Below are 14,002 nucleotides of genomic sequence, written 5' to 3'. Positions count from 1 at the left end.
ATTACCCTGCCATCTTAAACTGCTGAAACCCTTCTGATGAAGGCACTCTCAACAGTGTTATTGGCTTGATGTTTTAAGATACAAGAACTATTCCCCATTGCTTTTTCTGCATGTACAGCCCTGGTTAAGAACATGTTTTATTGCATTTCTACTGCAATACTGTGAGGTATTTTTATTTTTAGTTTTTTTTGCAAACGCAGTGTGTCCTCATAGACTAGTATTTTGGCTTCAGCTAAGAAAAAGAGCCATTTGCCGAACTTAGGAATGTTGTGTCAGCCAATCGGGTTTGTTTGGTAACATGTTGTAACACTTTGCCCAGTTGGATGCAGTGGAAGAATTAAGAGAGCTGGGTGGGATCTGATTTCTGAAGGAGAGTTGACTGGTTTGGGATCTTTTAGGAGGAGGTGCAGAGAACGGAAGATGCTTGGGGTCCCACCCAAAAGGGAGATGCTATTGCAAGGACTGCTTTGTGCAGCCGAATGGTTTCAGAGCAGAAGTGCCAATACTTCCGAGTTAGCCAGTTTGTTTGTGATGTTCTTCAAGGGAAGTTCAACCTGCAGATGGTGATGGGGGGTTCAGTAACAGGAATAAAGTGATACACCCAACTACTTCAGAAACAAGCTCCAACGTTTATTTGCATAGTTAGGCCGGTTTAACTGTAATGGGCCCCTTTTCTGTTAACTTTGCATTCACACAGCATTCACCACAATTTTCATTCCCTCAAAAGAACATTCCAACTTTCCTGTTTGACTGAACCTGGATCATACCGATTCTAGACGTGTGTTGATTATTGAAGGTGGCCTTCTCACTGTTATGCACGTGATGCTGTCTCAGTTAGCTAATGAGCTGAGTTTGTTACGAGCCCCAGTGAGAAGGTTACATGCACTTAACTATATGATACATCTATTCTATTTTCCCTCCTCTTATTTTCTCGGTCTTAAATCTTATAAAGGAAATGAACAGTTTGTTCCATTTTGACCTCATTCTGCACCTGTCTGGTAAGATGACAGCACATTCGATTGCAGTGGCCGACCAAAGGTGCACTTTTGTTTATGAAATGTATTTTTTATTATCATAACATTCTACTGTACTCCAAGAACAACGATTACAACAGTTCTACCACATCAGTGATCTGTTCGTTGTTCAGAGTCGCCGGCTGAGAGAAGGAGAAGCCAGTGGTCGGGCCGAGAGAAGGAGAAGCTGGCAGATGGACTGGTCTGCGTTCGGAGGAGCTGGCCTGAGTGCAGACCATGCTGCTGTCTGCAACTTGAAGATATTGGAGTTGGTGCAGAAAAGCATCGTGCAGGATAACCATGAGTGACTGTCTTGAACGTTTCTTTTGTGATCGCAAGACCCTGTTTGACATGGATAATGTGACATGCTGCAGGCCTGTTTGGTGGTTGAGACACGCAACGAGGCAGCAGTATGGCCTTGGCTGTAGCGAGAACAAGGCCTCAGGCCTAGGGCTTGCCTGCTGCTGCAGTCCAGGTGAGACGATGCTGGAGGCAGTGTAGTGCTTAGTTGGTGCTCGGTTGGGAGCTGGCCTTTCCCTCCAGTGTTTGACTGACAGTAGGAAAGGCTGGATTACTGGGAGCTGTGCCATCAATTTGCATGTCGCTCGGGGACTTGGACTGTGAGTACGTGAACAGAAAAGATGCTGCAGATTCTAGAAATCCAGATGAACACATTCAAAACACTGGAGAAACTCAGCAGTTGAAGCAAATGAATGAACAGTTGACATTTCAGGCCAAGACTCATCATCAGGACTAGAAAGGAAGCGGGAAGGAAGCTAGAACAAAGTGGTGGGGGGAGGTACTCTTTTGACATGCCTTTTCCATTTCCTGATGGAATTGGTACCCCACATCCTGGCTACTGATCTGGGGCCTGAATTCAAACTCCCATCAGGGTCTTTTTACCCTTGTAGTTTTTAAACTCTAACGCAAAGGATTCTACACCTTTCGATCCTATGTCACATTTTTCCCTGGACTTAGATTTGAATTTTTACCAATAGAGCCACCCAACCCTTTAGTATAATGTGTACCATTGGGTGTTAAGCTCCCAAATACAAGGTCACCACTCAGCCTCCTTCACTCCAGGGAAAACAGTCTCAGCCAATTCAGTCCCTCCACAATTTAATTTCAAGCGTGTGGTGCTCTTTTTGGATTGGAAACTGCAATGTTAGGAAGGGGAAAATAAACCTCTCATCAGGCATCTGACCAAATAAACAGATGGCATGTGGACAAGAGCAAAAGATCCAGCAACCAGCTGATAAGCCTGACTTGCAGCCATCTATGGACCACACAACACCCCCAACCCAACAGTCACTGTGCTCAGAGCCAAGAACAAAGGATAGACTATCAGCAATAGGTGAGCAGTTAGACCTCACCAGAAGGAATTCTTCAAAAGAATCCTCAACATAAGCATCTAGGCTTCATTCTACAGGAGGCCATGTGAACAGCCCCACCACCACACGGTCTCTATACTGCAGAAGTTCACACATTTACCCCTTCACCTCTTATTCCTCAGAGGAGGTCATGCCAGAGGACTTTAGAGGCACTGTAACCCTGACCATCATAGGAGATAAATCCTGGTGTGGTAACTACCTACTCCTTCCCCAGAGAAAATCATTGCAAAGGATTCCCCCCCCCCCCACACCAGTGGCCAAAGAGCCCCACATTGCAGTGAAGCACAAAAGTCATAACCTTCACTGTTCATAACATGCAGGGAGATTTCCAGAGGAAATCTTCACCTTTGGCTGCCTGACATCATTTTACACCTGATGCACAATGGCATATGTCCTGACCTTAAGCAGATGGCTGTCAAACAACGTCTGCATGGTCAACCTACTCTTCCCTACTGTTATAATGCATCTCAACTGTCTGCAATGGTGGAGGTAATCAGAAAATGTGTTATCTCCACACCAGGGCGAGATGCTAGAAAACATGACCACTCCCATAACTCAACAATCATGCTTCAGCAAAAGCAGACATGGATAATGAAATTCACCAGTGTAGCAGCACAACATGAGACCAGCTAAGGCAATGAGGACTTAACGATCAAGACACCAAACACAGCATAGAGATCATGGGCTATTTGCAAGACAAAAAGCATTGGAGGACCTCAACAACTCAGGCAACATCCTCTGAGGGAAACTGACAGTCAGAGTTTCACATCAAAACCGGGGGGGGGGGGGGGCGGGGTTAGGGTTTGGGAGAACCCAATTGTTAGCATATTGAGACTTTCCACTGCAAGACCCCCAAGTTTTTTTTAAAAAATGGGATTTCCCCACCGTGCTATCAATGGAACCCTTGCCAATATGTCCTAAATTTCTAGCATTGCTGCCATCACCTCACCTGCTCACCAAACACCTCATCAGCCTACAAATCCAACACCTCATTCTTCACAACTTCAGCCACCTGCAACAGGACCCCACTGTTAGGTATATTTTCCCTCTCTCATTTGCTCATCACTCCCCATCGATCCCCCCCCCTCCCTCAGTACTCACACTAACCAGCATTGAAACTGACCTCACAGCTCAATCCCCCTCCCTCCCTCGGTACTCACACTGTACCCACACACCTCAACACAAAAGACTGTGCAGATGCTGTGGTCAAAGCAACACACACAACACGCTGGAGGAACTCAGCGGGTCAGGCAGTATCTGTGGAAACGAAGAGTCTACATTTCGGGCCAGGACCCTTCGTCAGGACGAGGGGGTAGGGGCCCTAAAAAGAAGGTGGGGGGGGAGGGTGGGAAAGAGAAGGCCTGGTGAAAAACCCAGGGAAAGATCAAGGGGTGGGGGTGGGATAGGCAGGAAAGGTGAAGGAGGAATGTAAGGGGAAAGCACTGTGTAGTAGTAGGAGGAGGCAGAATCATGAGGTAGGGAAACTGGGGTGGGGGAAAGGAGGCAGAGAGAAACTAGGAAGGGGGAAGGTTCCCCCATCCCAGTTTCCCTCTGCCTCCTCCTCCTCCTCCAGCTGCCTATCACCTCCCTCATTGTTCCGCCTCCTTCTACTACCCATTGAGCTTTCCCCTTCGTCACCTTTCATGCCTATCCCCTCCCCCAAAACCTACTTAATAGTGACCTAAAGTGGCGGCTTCTCAAAGCCCTTTTAGTTGTACTTTGAAGACATGCAGAAAGATTGTAGTAACCCAACTTGCTGTGAACAGACACGAGTTTCAGAAGTCAAGTTTAAAATTAGTGAAGGAAACGTGCAGTGCTAGTACTGAATTCCGAGGAAACTCCACGCCATTGATGCCGCTTACCCTTCCTACGGTTCTGTGAGAAGGACTACAACAAGCGCTGCTGAGGAGAGCCTCATCGAGGGTGTCGGACAGACCGCACCGTCTCCGCTCCATCCCAGGTATGGCCGGCGGTGGTGACGTGACCCGCAATCTCGCACCCTGACAGCGCCGATGTTAAAGCCACAGCCAGTAAGCCCCGCCCCGTCTCCATTTGATAAGTAATCGTGAAGTTATCATGAAGGAATGGTAACATAAAGAGTCATTCTACCACTGGGCGATTTCTAAAAATAGCAGAAGGTTTGATGTATAATTGAGTTTTAATAGAGACATAAGAGAACTGCAGATGCTGGGATCTGAACGAGAAAATAAAGGTACTAGAGGAACTCAGCATGTCGGGCATCGTCTTTGGAAACGAAACGGCAGTCGTTGAGAGTCAATTTGTCTGTACGAGTGCTGCCGGAGCTGCTGAGTTCATTCAAAAGTTTATTTTAAAATTAATCCTTTAAAAAATCATTTGCTAATACGAGGAAATCTGCAGATGCTGGAAATTCAAACAACAACACACACAAAATGCTGGTAGAACACAGCAGGCCAGGCAGCATCTAACTGAAGCAGTTAGTCCTGACGAAGGGTCTCGGTCCGAAACGTCGACAGCGCTTCTCCCTATAGATGCTGCCTAGCCTGCTGTGTTCCACCAGCATTTTGTGTGTGTTGTTGTTTGTTAATAGATTGTTTTGCTCTGTGGCTGGATGTAACGAATGGAGTAGGATCCTGGGACACCAATGTAGTTCGCATGAATATATGATTGAAAACATGATTATATTTCTCCACTTGGGAGATTTGAATAGAATGCTACTCAACAGTCTTTGGTTATTTTCTGACACTGAAGTAGTATTTCAACCTGTAGATCAGGTAATTGTTCAAGAGTGGCTGTTGTTGACAAAATTATGTTTACTCAATCTTGCACAAGGCCTGCTGATTTTAGACAAAGGAATGAGCCGGAATACATAATGTTGGGCACACACTTCTATTTTTTCTAAGCAGCTCGCTATCAGTGAGACGGACTTGGCTGTATATTGTCGATGGGTTGGAGGCAATATCCTGAGTTGAACTGGTTGGAGGTATGTAGTTCACCACATTACCTTCAACACTCAGAAGCTGCTCTTGCCTTTGAACTCTGGCTTGCATGCTTCCAATCATACTTGGAGGAAGTTAGTGCGACTGAGCCCGCTGTTATGCACAGAATTCTCATCTCGAGGGTCACCCCGAAAGTTTACTCACTTATCAGGGACCTGCCGACCTACAAAGGGACACTGGACGCCCTCAAAAGAGAGTACCTGCGGCCGGTGAACACCGTCTACGCAAGACATTGCTTAGCGATGCGGCGACAGCGACCCGGCGACAGCGACCCGACGAGTCGAGTGCTGAGTTTCTCTGAGCCCTACAGACACTCGTGTGGACTTGCAACTGCAAAGGACTGATGGCGGAACAACATGCGGAGCTGCTAGTACGAGACGCCTTCGTTACGGGGATCAGGTCAGTGTACGTGCGCTAGCAGCTGCTGGAAAATGCCGATCTTACCCTACGCTCAGTGATTGAGACGGCCAACATGTAAAAGGCTGTTCTGCACAACGCTGACGCTGTCCAGCCGTGTGATCCCCCACCGGCCCCATGGACACCTCAGACCCCGCCGCCACTGGTTCCCGCGAGCAAATTTGCCACTGCTGCTGCCAGTCGCGAGTCCACGAACTCCCCGAACCCAACCACAACTGCTGCCAGTCGCAAGTTCGTGCAGTGTTACTTCTGCGGATTCGAAAAGCACCCCCAAAAACGCTGCCCGGCCCGAGAAGCGACCTGCTCCAGCTATGGGAAGAGGGGCCATTTCGCCAAGGTCTGTAAGTCTGAACCACAAGCAGGGTTGGGCAGTGTTGCGTGTGAGGCTTGGGGGCCGCCATCTTGCCTGCCCACCTCGTGCGAGACATGGGGGCCGCCATCTTGCCTGCCCAGATGGGGGTGGCCATCTTTGTCGGTGCCAACTCGCCCCGCCCCCGACCCACGGGTGCTTACTGGGCACCAAGACGGCAGTTCAACTCTGCCCTCCATAACCCTCAACCAAAGTGCCCCACACCAGCTTGCAAGGTCAATGATGGACATCCTGGTGGAGGGGCACAGGACTAGCTGCCTGTTTGACACGGGCAGCACTCAAAGTTTTATTGACCCCAACACGGTGCAACACTGCGGACTCGTGACACGGCCGGTAAGCCAGAGAGTCACCATGGCTTCTGGGTCGCATTCCACAGACATCCGGGGGATTTGTGTAGCGACATTGGTGGTGCAGGGCACAGAATATCAGAACTTTGCGCTACTGGTCATGCCTCAACTGTGCGCGCCTGTGCTATTGGGGCTGGGCTTCCAGAGCCACCTCTAAAGTGTGACTATGGCATATGACGGGCCCCTCCCACCACTCACTGTCAGGAATCCTCAGTTTTGTGGGACTTCGTCATCTACCCCGCTACTGACCACACACACACACACACCGAACCACACATCCCACCCAGCACCATGCCGACAGCTGCGCTACTGACACCACTTGCAGCCTCTCCACCCTCAAGATCTCTCCCCCACCGCTGTTCGCCAACCTAACCCCCGACTGTAAACCTGTGGCAACTAAAAGCAGGAGGTACAGGGCAGGGGACAGGGCCTTCATTCAGTCAGAGGTGCAGCGGCTGCTCAGGGAGGGGATCATTGAGCCAAGCACAAGTCCTTGGAGGGCCCAGGTGGTTGTTGTTCGGATCGGGCAGAAAAAATAGGATGGTCGTGGACTATAGCTAGACCATCAATAGGTTCACGCAGCTCGACGTGTACCCCCTACCCCGCATCGTGGATATGGTCAACCAGATAGCTCAGTACAAGTTGTACTTGACAATAGATCTGAAATCCGCTTATCACCAGCTCCCCATCTGCCTGGAGGACCGCCCCTACACCGCTTTCGAGGCGGGTGGCTGGCTCTATCACTTCCTGCGCGTCCCCTTCGGTGTTTCACTAATGGTGTCTCTGTCTTCCAGAGGGAAATGGACCGGATGGTGGACCAGTGCCAACTGAAGGCCACATTTCCCTATCTGGATAACATCACCATCTGTGGTCACGACTGGTGGGATCACAACGCCAACCTCCAAGGATTTTTCCAAGTGGCCAAAGCCCTGAACCTTACTTATAACAGGGACAAGTGTGTGTTAGGAACCACCCGCCTTGCTATCTTTGTGTATGTTGTGGAGAACGGGGTCATTGGCCCTGATCCCGACCGTATGCGCCCCCTGTTAGAACTTCCTCTTCCCACCACCCTCAGAGCCCTCAGACGGGGCCAGGGCTTCTTTTCCTATTACGCCCAATGGGTCCCTCATTACGCAGACAAGGCCCGCCCCCTGGTCAAGTCTACCACATTTCCCCTCTCTGCCGAGGCCCGCCCGGCCTTCAGCCGCATTAAAGGGGACATTGCCAAAGCAACGATACATGCGGTGGACGAGACCATTCCTTTCCGAGTAGAGAGTGACGCCTCCGATTTCACGCTGGCTGCTACCCTCAATCAGGCAGACAGGCCAGTAGCATTCTTTTCTCATACCCTTCAAGGCTCTGAAATTCGGCACTCTGTGGTGGAGAAAGAAGCCCAGGCCATCGTGGAAGCTATTAGGCACTGGAGGCACTATCTCGCCGGCAAAAGGTTCACCTTGCTGACCGACCAGCGCTCAGTTGCATTCATGTTCAGCAACCAACAGCGGGGCAAAATCAAAAATGATAAAATTTTGCAGTGGAGAATAGAACTCTCCACCTACAACTATGATATCCTGTACCGGCCTGGAAGGCTCAATGAACCCCCTGATGCCCTATCCCGGGAAGCGTGTGCCAGTGCACAGCTCGACCAGCTATACGCCCTCCATGCACATCTTTGCCACCCGGGGGTCACCCGATTTTACCATTTCGTGAAAGCCCGGAACCTGCCTTACTCCCTTGAGGACATCAGGACGATGACCAGGGACTGCCAAGTCTGCGCTGAGTGCAAACCGCACTTCTACCATCCTGAAAAGGCGCAACTTATCAAGGCCACCCGCCCCTTTGAGCGACTGAGTGTTGACTTTAAGGGCCCCCTTCCCTCCACCAACCGCAATGTCTACTTTCTCAACATTATCGACGAGTACTCGCGGTTCCCCTTTGCCATTCCCTGCCCCGACACCACTGCCACGTCCGTCATAAAAGCCCTACGCCAGCTCTTCACTCTGTTCGGATATCCCTGCCATAACCACAGTGATAGAGGGTCCTCCTTTATGAGTGACGAGCTGCGCCAGTACCTGCTGACTAGGGGCATTGTTACTAGTAGGACCACGAGTTATAATCCCCGGGGAAATGGACAGGTGGGGAGGGAGAATGCCACAGTGTGGAAGGCCACACTTTTAGCCCTTAAGTTGAAAGGGTTGCCGGTCTCTCGCTGGCAGGAGGTCCTCCCCGAGGCACTCCACTCTATCCGCTCTCTGTTATGTACGTCCACCAATGCCACCCCTCATGAGCACCTATTCTCTTTTCCCAGGAAGTCTGCCTCTGGGACCACCCTACCAGCTTGGCTGATGTCCCCAGGGCCAGTGCTGCTCCGGAAACATGTGAGGAGTAATAAATACTCCCCGCTGGTCGAGAGGGTTCACCTACTACATGCGAACCCCCAGTATGCCTATGTGGTCTTACCTGATGGGCGGGAGGACACGGTCTCCGTCCACGACCTGGCGCCTGCAGGAGCAGCAGACCACTACCCCAAACACTCCACTGTAACTATGAACCCTGTACCCGAGGTGACACCGCGCACACCGAGCCCTACACAGACTCCTCACGACACTCCTATACTGGGCATTTCGCACACGCATATACCAGGCGCCTCGCACATGCATGAGGGATCACTGACACCTAGCGGGCTGACACCTCATGTCAGGCCGGAACCAGCACAACCACCATCTCCGGTGCAATCACAGCCGGTGCTACGTAGATCACAGCGACAGATTCAACCACCTGATAGACTTAACCTGTAAATATACTTGTCAGAAACTTCGCCCCATGGGGACTCTCTTTTAAAACAAAGGGAGGGTGAATGTGGTGAACTACATATACCTGTCTGGACACCCCCCCCCCCCCCCCCGCTGACTGCTCCTGTGGCTCCTCCCACAGACTCCAGTATAAAGGCGATTGGGGCCTGAGCCCTGCCTCTTAGTCTCCAGGATGTAGCATGGTGGTCAATTGCTGCTTGTTCTTTCTTCCAGTCAATAAAAGCCGATATCTCGCCTCACATCTCAGAGAGTTATTGATGGTGCATCAAGGTGCAAGGACTGCAGACCTACCTAGCCATCGCAGTATTCACATTGTTTGGGTACTGGCACACCAGCTGCTCAGTTCCCTCCCAAATCATTACTCAAACTGCACTTTTTAAGAGTTCCTTCTTGATGGAATAAGCAAGCAGGTATTATTGATTTCTGAATCATACAGGGAAACAGACCATTTGGCCCAAATCATCTATGCTAACGAGGCAATCCTGAGCTGGTCCCATTTGCCCACATATTTCACTAAACCTTTCCTATCCATGTATTTGTCCAAATCTCCCTTAGATGCTGTAATTCTAATCACTTCAAGGAGCATTTTGCATCCGTCACTGGTGTAATTGTTTGTAACTCCAGGAACTAATTGAGAGAAAACAAACAGGAGCTGGGGTTACCTGTCTATGTAGTTCACCACCCCCTCTTTTTCACTGAGGCACTCACATGAGAGAGGGAGAGAGAGAATGTGAACAGGCTTTTCTGACTGAGGTTGGGTGGAAATACAACTAAAGGTCATAGGTTAAGGGTGAAAGGTGAAAAGTTTAAGGGGAACATGAGGGGAAAGTTCTTCACAGGTTATTGACTGCAAGCTTGATTTCAACACTTAAAACAAATTTGGATAGGCATATGGATGGTAGGAATATGGAGGGCTATGGGACTAGGCAGTTTATCTGGTTCTGGCAAGGACTAGATGGGCCAAAAGGCCTGTTTCTGTGCTGTATTTCTCTATGACTCTATAGTACAACTACTACGTAGATATCCACAGCATAGTAAATTTTATCTTGTTCCATTCATACCGAAAGATTTAACCGCTGAGGAGGACTTTTTACTCGAGTGGGATAATGTCTTTCCTGACAAGGTAGGGGCAGTCTGCCTGGCAGATGAGACTTGTGGCTGTGAAAATCCTCTGTGGTGGTAGTAGGAGTTGACACTGAAACTGCAGGAAATAGTTCCGACAGCTCAGGACAATTGTTTTTTTCTTTAACAAATGGCTCTGCTCTCCTCAACTGATCAATGTATCATCTCTAGATGACAGCAGATGCAATCTGCACTGTGTAGGAGAGTGGTCCAGTTCTAACCTTAATCTTTCCAAGTATCCACTTTTTATCATCTATGCAGCCCCTCGCTAGGACTGCTTGTTCAGGAGTGAAATAGCACACCTCCTTGTTTGAGAAATCCTCAATTTGACTCCCCTGTTGATCCTGTAAACTCTTTCTGAGATTGGATTTGAAGAAATCCAGGTGTGAGTGCAAGGGACGAGCCCGGAACAGCATGGCTGGTCAGTTGTAGGTTGTGGAGTGTGGGGCATTGCGATATGCAAGGAGGAAATTGGCAAGTTCCTGATTCAGTGTCGGTGTGGTGTGTTCTGCTGACATTTCTCAGTGTGTTCTTCAGACTCCGGACAAACTTTCCACCAAGACATTTGGAGCTGGGTGGTACAGTGCAGATGTAAAATGTCTTATCCCATTCATTTTCAGGAATGAGTGAAACTGTTCCACCACAAACTGTGGCCTATTGTCACTGATCAAGTGTCTGGAACACCAGTCCCTGAGAAGGGGCTTCTCAACACATTAATAGTGAGCGACAGAGGTTGTAGTGGAGGCTATTGGGAACATTTCTGGCCACTTTCTAGCTGCATCCGCTACAACCAAGCAACTTGTGCCCATGACTAGATGGGCAAAATCCAAATGAATCCTCTGCCAGTGCAATGCAGACCATCGCCAGGGATGAAAAGGTGTGGCCTGGCATTTTCTGGATATGTTGGCATCCCCAACAGGGCATAGCAAGCTACTCAATCTACTGGTCTATCACCGGCCACCAGACAAATCTTTGAACCAATGCTTTCATTGTGACCACACCTAGATGACCAACCTGTAGCTCTTAGCTTGGATGGTACAACAGTTCTCAAACACCACATAAGACAACCCTTGTCAAGGACAAGTTCATTCTGGCACTTCTAAAACTGGGGTAATTAGAATCTCTGCTGCACTATTGAGCCATTTTATGTAGCCACGTAGTCCTGAGGAAGTGTAGAGACTTTCTTTTGTTTTGCCTTTCGATCATCTCTGTCGTAATAGGGATACTTTCAATTTACATTAGGGAGAATACATCAAGATGAATGTCCTCTTTTGTAAATTTTTCAGGTGTTTCCTCTTCTAAGGAGAAACAGGGCAATTTATGATTCATTGTCCTCTTGCATTCCATCTTGTAATTGTGCCCCTCTGGCTTGCACATAGTAGACTTGTGTACTTTGTAGCTGCCTCTACTACAACCAAGCAATTTGTGCCCCTGAAGGGACTTTTTCAAGCTGGAGGTTTGGGATTAGTGGTGTTCCACAGGTACTGGGACATCTGCAGTTTGTGATGTATATAGATGACCTGGATGAAAATGTAGATGGGTGGGTTAGTAAATTTGTGCATGATAGCAAGACTGGTGGAGTTGCAGATAGAGTAGAAGACTGGCAAAGTATACAGCATGATATAAAAAAATTGTAGATAGAGGCTGAGAAGTGGCAGATGGAGCTTAACCCAGATAAATGTGAGGTGTAGCACCTTGGTAGGGAAAATGCAAGGAGACAGCACTCTGTTAAGGACAAGATCCTGAACAGTGTTGCTGAGCAGAGAGATCTTGGGGTGCAAGTTCATAGCTCCTTGAAAGTGGTGTAACCACCATGGCTCCTAATAAACCAGGCTTATTAGCTAACAGTCTAACAGCTGAGTGACCGAGCATAATGTGGGTCACGGTGAGAAGGCCACCTTTAATAATCAACACAGGGCCCATTACTGTTAAACCAGTCTAAATGTGCAGATAAACATCGGAGCCCATTTCAGGAGTATTGGCTGTATCAATTTACTTACACTGCTGGACCCACATCACCAGCCACAGTTCAAACTTCCCTCGAAGAATGTTACAAATAAACTGGCTAACTCAAAAGTATTAGCATTTCCTCCTTAAAACCATTCGTCTGCATAAAGTACTCCTTACAATGGGGTATCTCCTCTGGGTGGGATTCTGCATCATCCCTTGTGCTCCATCCACACCCCTTACCAACAGAGATCCCAGACCCAGACCACTGTCCCTCAGAAATCTAATCCTACCTATCTCTCTTGAATGTCCCACTGGACAGAATGTTACCAAGGCAAACTCGATTGACTGTCACAACATTCCTCAGCTGAGCAAAAGCTCCCTATCTCAGCAGAAGCCATAGCACTAGTCTATGAAGCTCAACTAACATAACACAGAAAGATGATTTATTAACCTGTTTAAGAATTTTATTCCATCTATCATCAGAAATCTGACAATTTAGGTCATCCTCCCAAGCTTTTTTTATTTGATCTAAAAAGTCTTGTCTAGATTCAATCAACAAGTTATAGATACCAGTAATAGAACCATTAACAAAGGGTTTTAAATTTAAAAGATCGTCCAGTAAATTTTTATCAGGACCTATAGGAAAAGTAGTTAATTGGAAACGTAAGAAATCTCTAATTTGAAGGTATCTGTAAAAATGTGTTTTTGGGAGTGCAAATTTAGTTGACAATTGGTCAAATGAAGCAAGAGATCCTGAGATAAACAGGTCCCAAAAACACTTAATACCTAGTTCATCCCAATCTTTAAAGACTTTATCAGTCATGGAAGGGATAAAAAAAAAATTAAGGAGAATGGGAGATGATAATGAAAAATTCACTAAACCAAAAGATTTCCTAAATTGAGACCAAATCCTTTAAAGTTTGTTTAACAATTATGTTATCTTTATTTTATTTGCTGAAAAAGAAGAATATGATCCAAGAAGAGAGACAATAGAGGAATTTTTTACAGAATTAACTGTAAAAGAGCATCTTTCTGTGCTCGTCATTCTCTCCTACAATTTAAAGTGGTTCATAGAGCTTACATTTCTAAACACAAGTTGTCCAGTTTTTATCCAAATGTTTCTCCACTTTGTAATAAATGCAACTCTGCTGATGCCTCTTTAATTCATATGTTTTGGTTTTGCCCTAAAATTGAAAAGTTTTGGTGGGAAATATTCCATACCTTCTCACAACTTTTTAGGGTCCAACTTGACCCAAATCCCCTTACTGCCTTGTTTGGTATTATTGCAGATGAAGATATAACTTTAAATACTTCTAACCTACAGGTTTTAGTTTTTACCTCTCTTTTAGCAAGGAGAACAATCTTGCTTAAATGGAAGGAGTCTACCCCTCCTACACATCTTCAATGGCTACGTGATATGTCTTATTTAAATTTAGAAAAGATCCGCTGCTCAGTCTTAAATTCAAAACAATCTTTTTATGGTATCTGGGGACCTTTCCTAAATTACTTTTCCAATTTATAAAGTTTAACAGTGCACAGACTTTTATGTATATTTTTATCTTCTCTTCTTAAGCGAATAGGTTTTCTTTTCTAATTATCCA

At 47.4% G+C, this 14,002-nt stretch overlaps 1 protein-coding gene across 7 annotated transcripts in view; it reads right to left on the bottom strand.

Moving 5' to 3' along the window:
- The window catches only part of slc2a9l2 (solute carrier family 2 member 9, like 2), a 408,559-nt gene that overhangs the window by 379,422 nt on the left and 15,135 nt on the right, over positions 1–14,002 (bottom strand). For 5 of the 7 annotated variants that reach the window (XM_059964823.1, XM_059964828.1, XM_059964827.1 and 2 more), the window contains exon 1: positions 4,267–4,415. The exons of 1 other annotated variant lie outside the window; for it this stretch is intronic. In XM_059964823.1, the coding sequence (XP_059820806.1) occupies positions 4,267–4,359 (93 nt within the window). In that variant the 5' untranslated portion in view covers positions 4,360–4,415. Of the gene's footprint in view, positions 1–4,266; positions 4,416–14,002 lie in introns of those variants that run through there. One more of the 7 variants, XM_059964826.1, reaches the window with a different exon arrangement.

Source organism: Hypanus sabinus, chromosome 3 (assembly GCF_030144855.1).
Source record: "Hypanus sabinus isolate sHypSab1 chromosome 3, sHypSab1.hap1, whole genome shotgun sequence".
Taxonomy (NCBI): domain Eukaryota; kingdom Metazoa; phylum Chordata; class Chondrichthyes; order Myliobatiformes; family Dasyatidae; genus Hypanus; species Hypanus sabinus.
The sequence above is the reverse complement of the archived record's forward strand: the minus strand, read 5'-3'. Positions and strand labels throughout refer to the sequence as shown.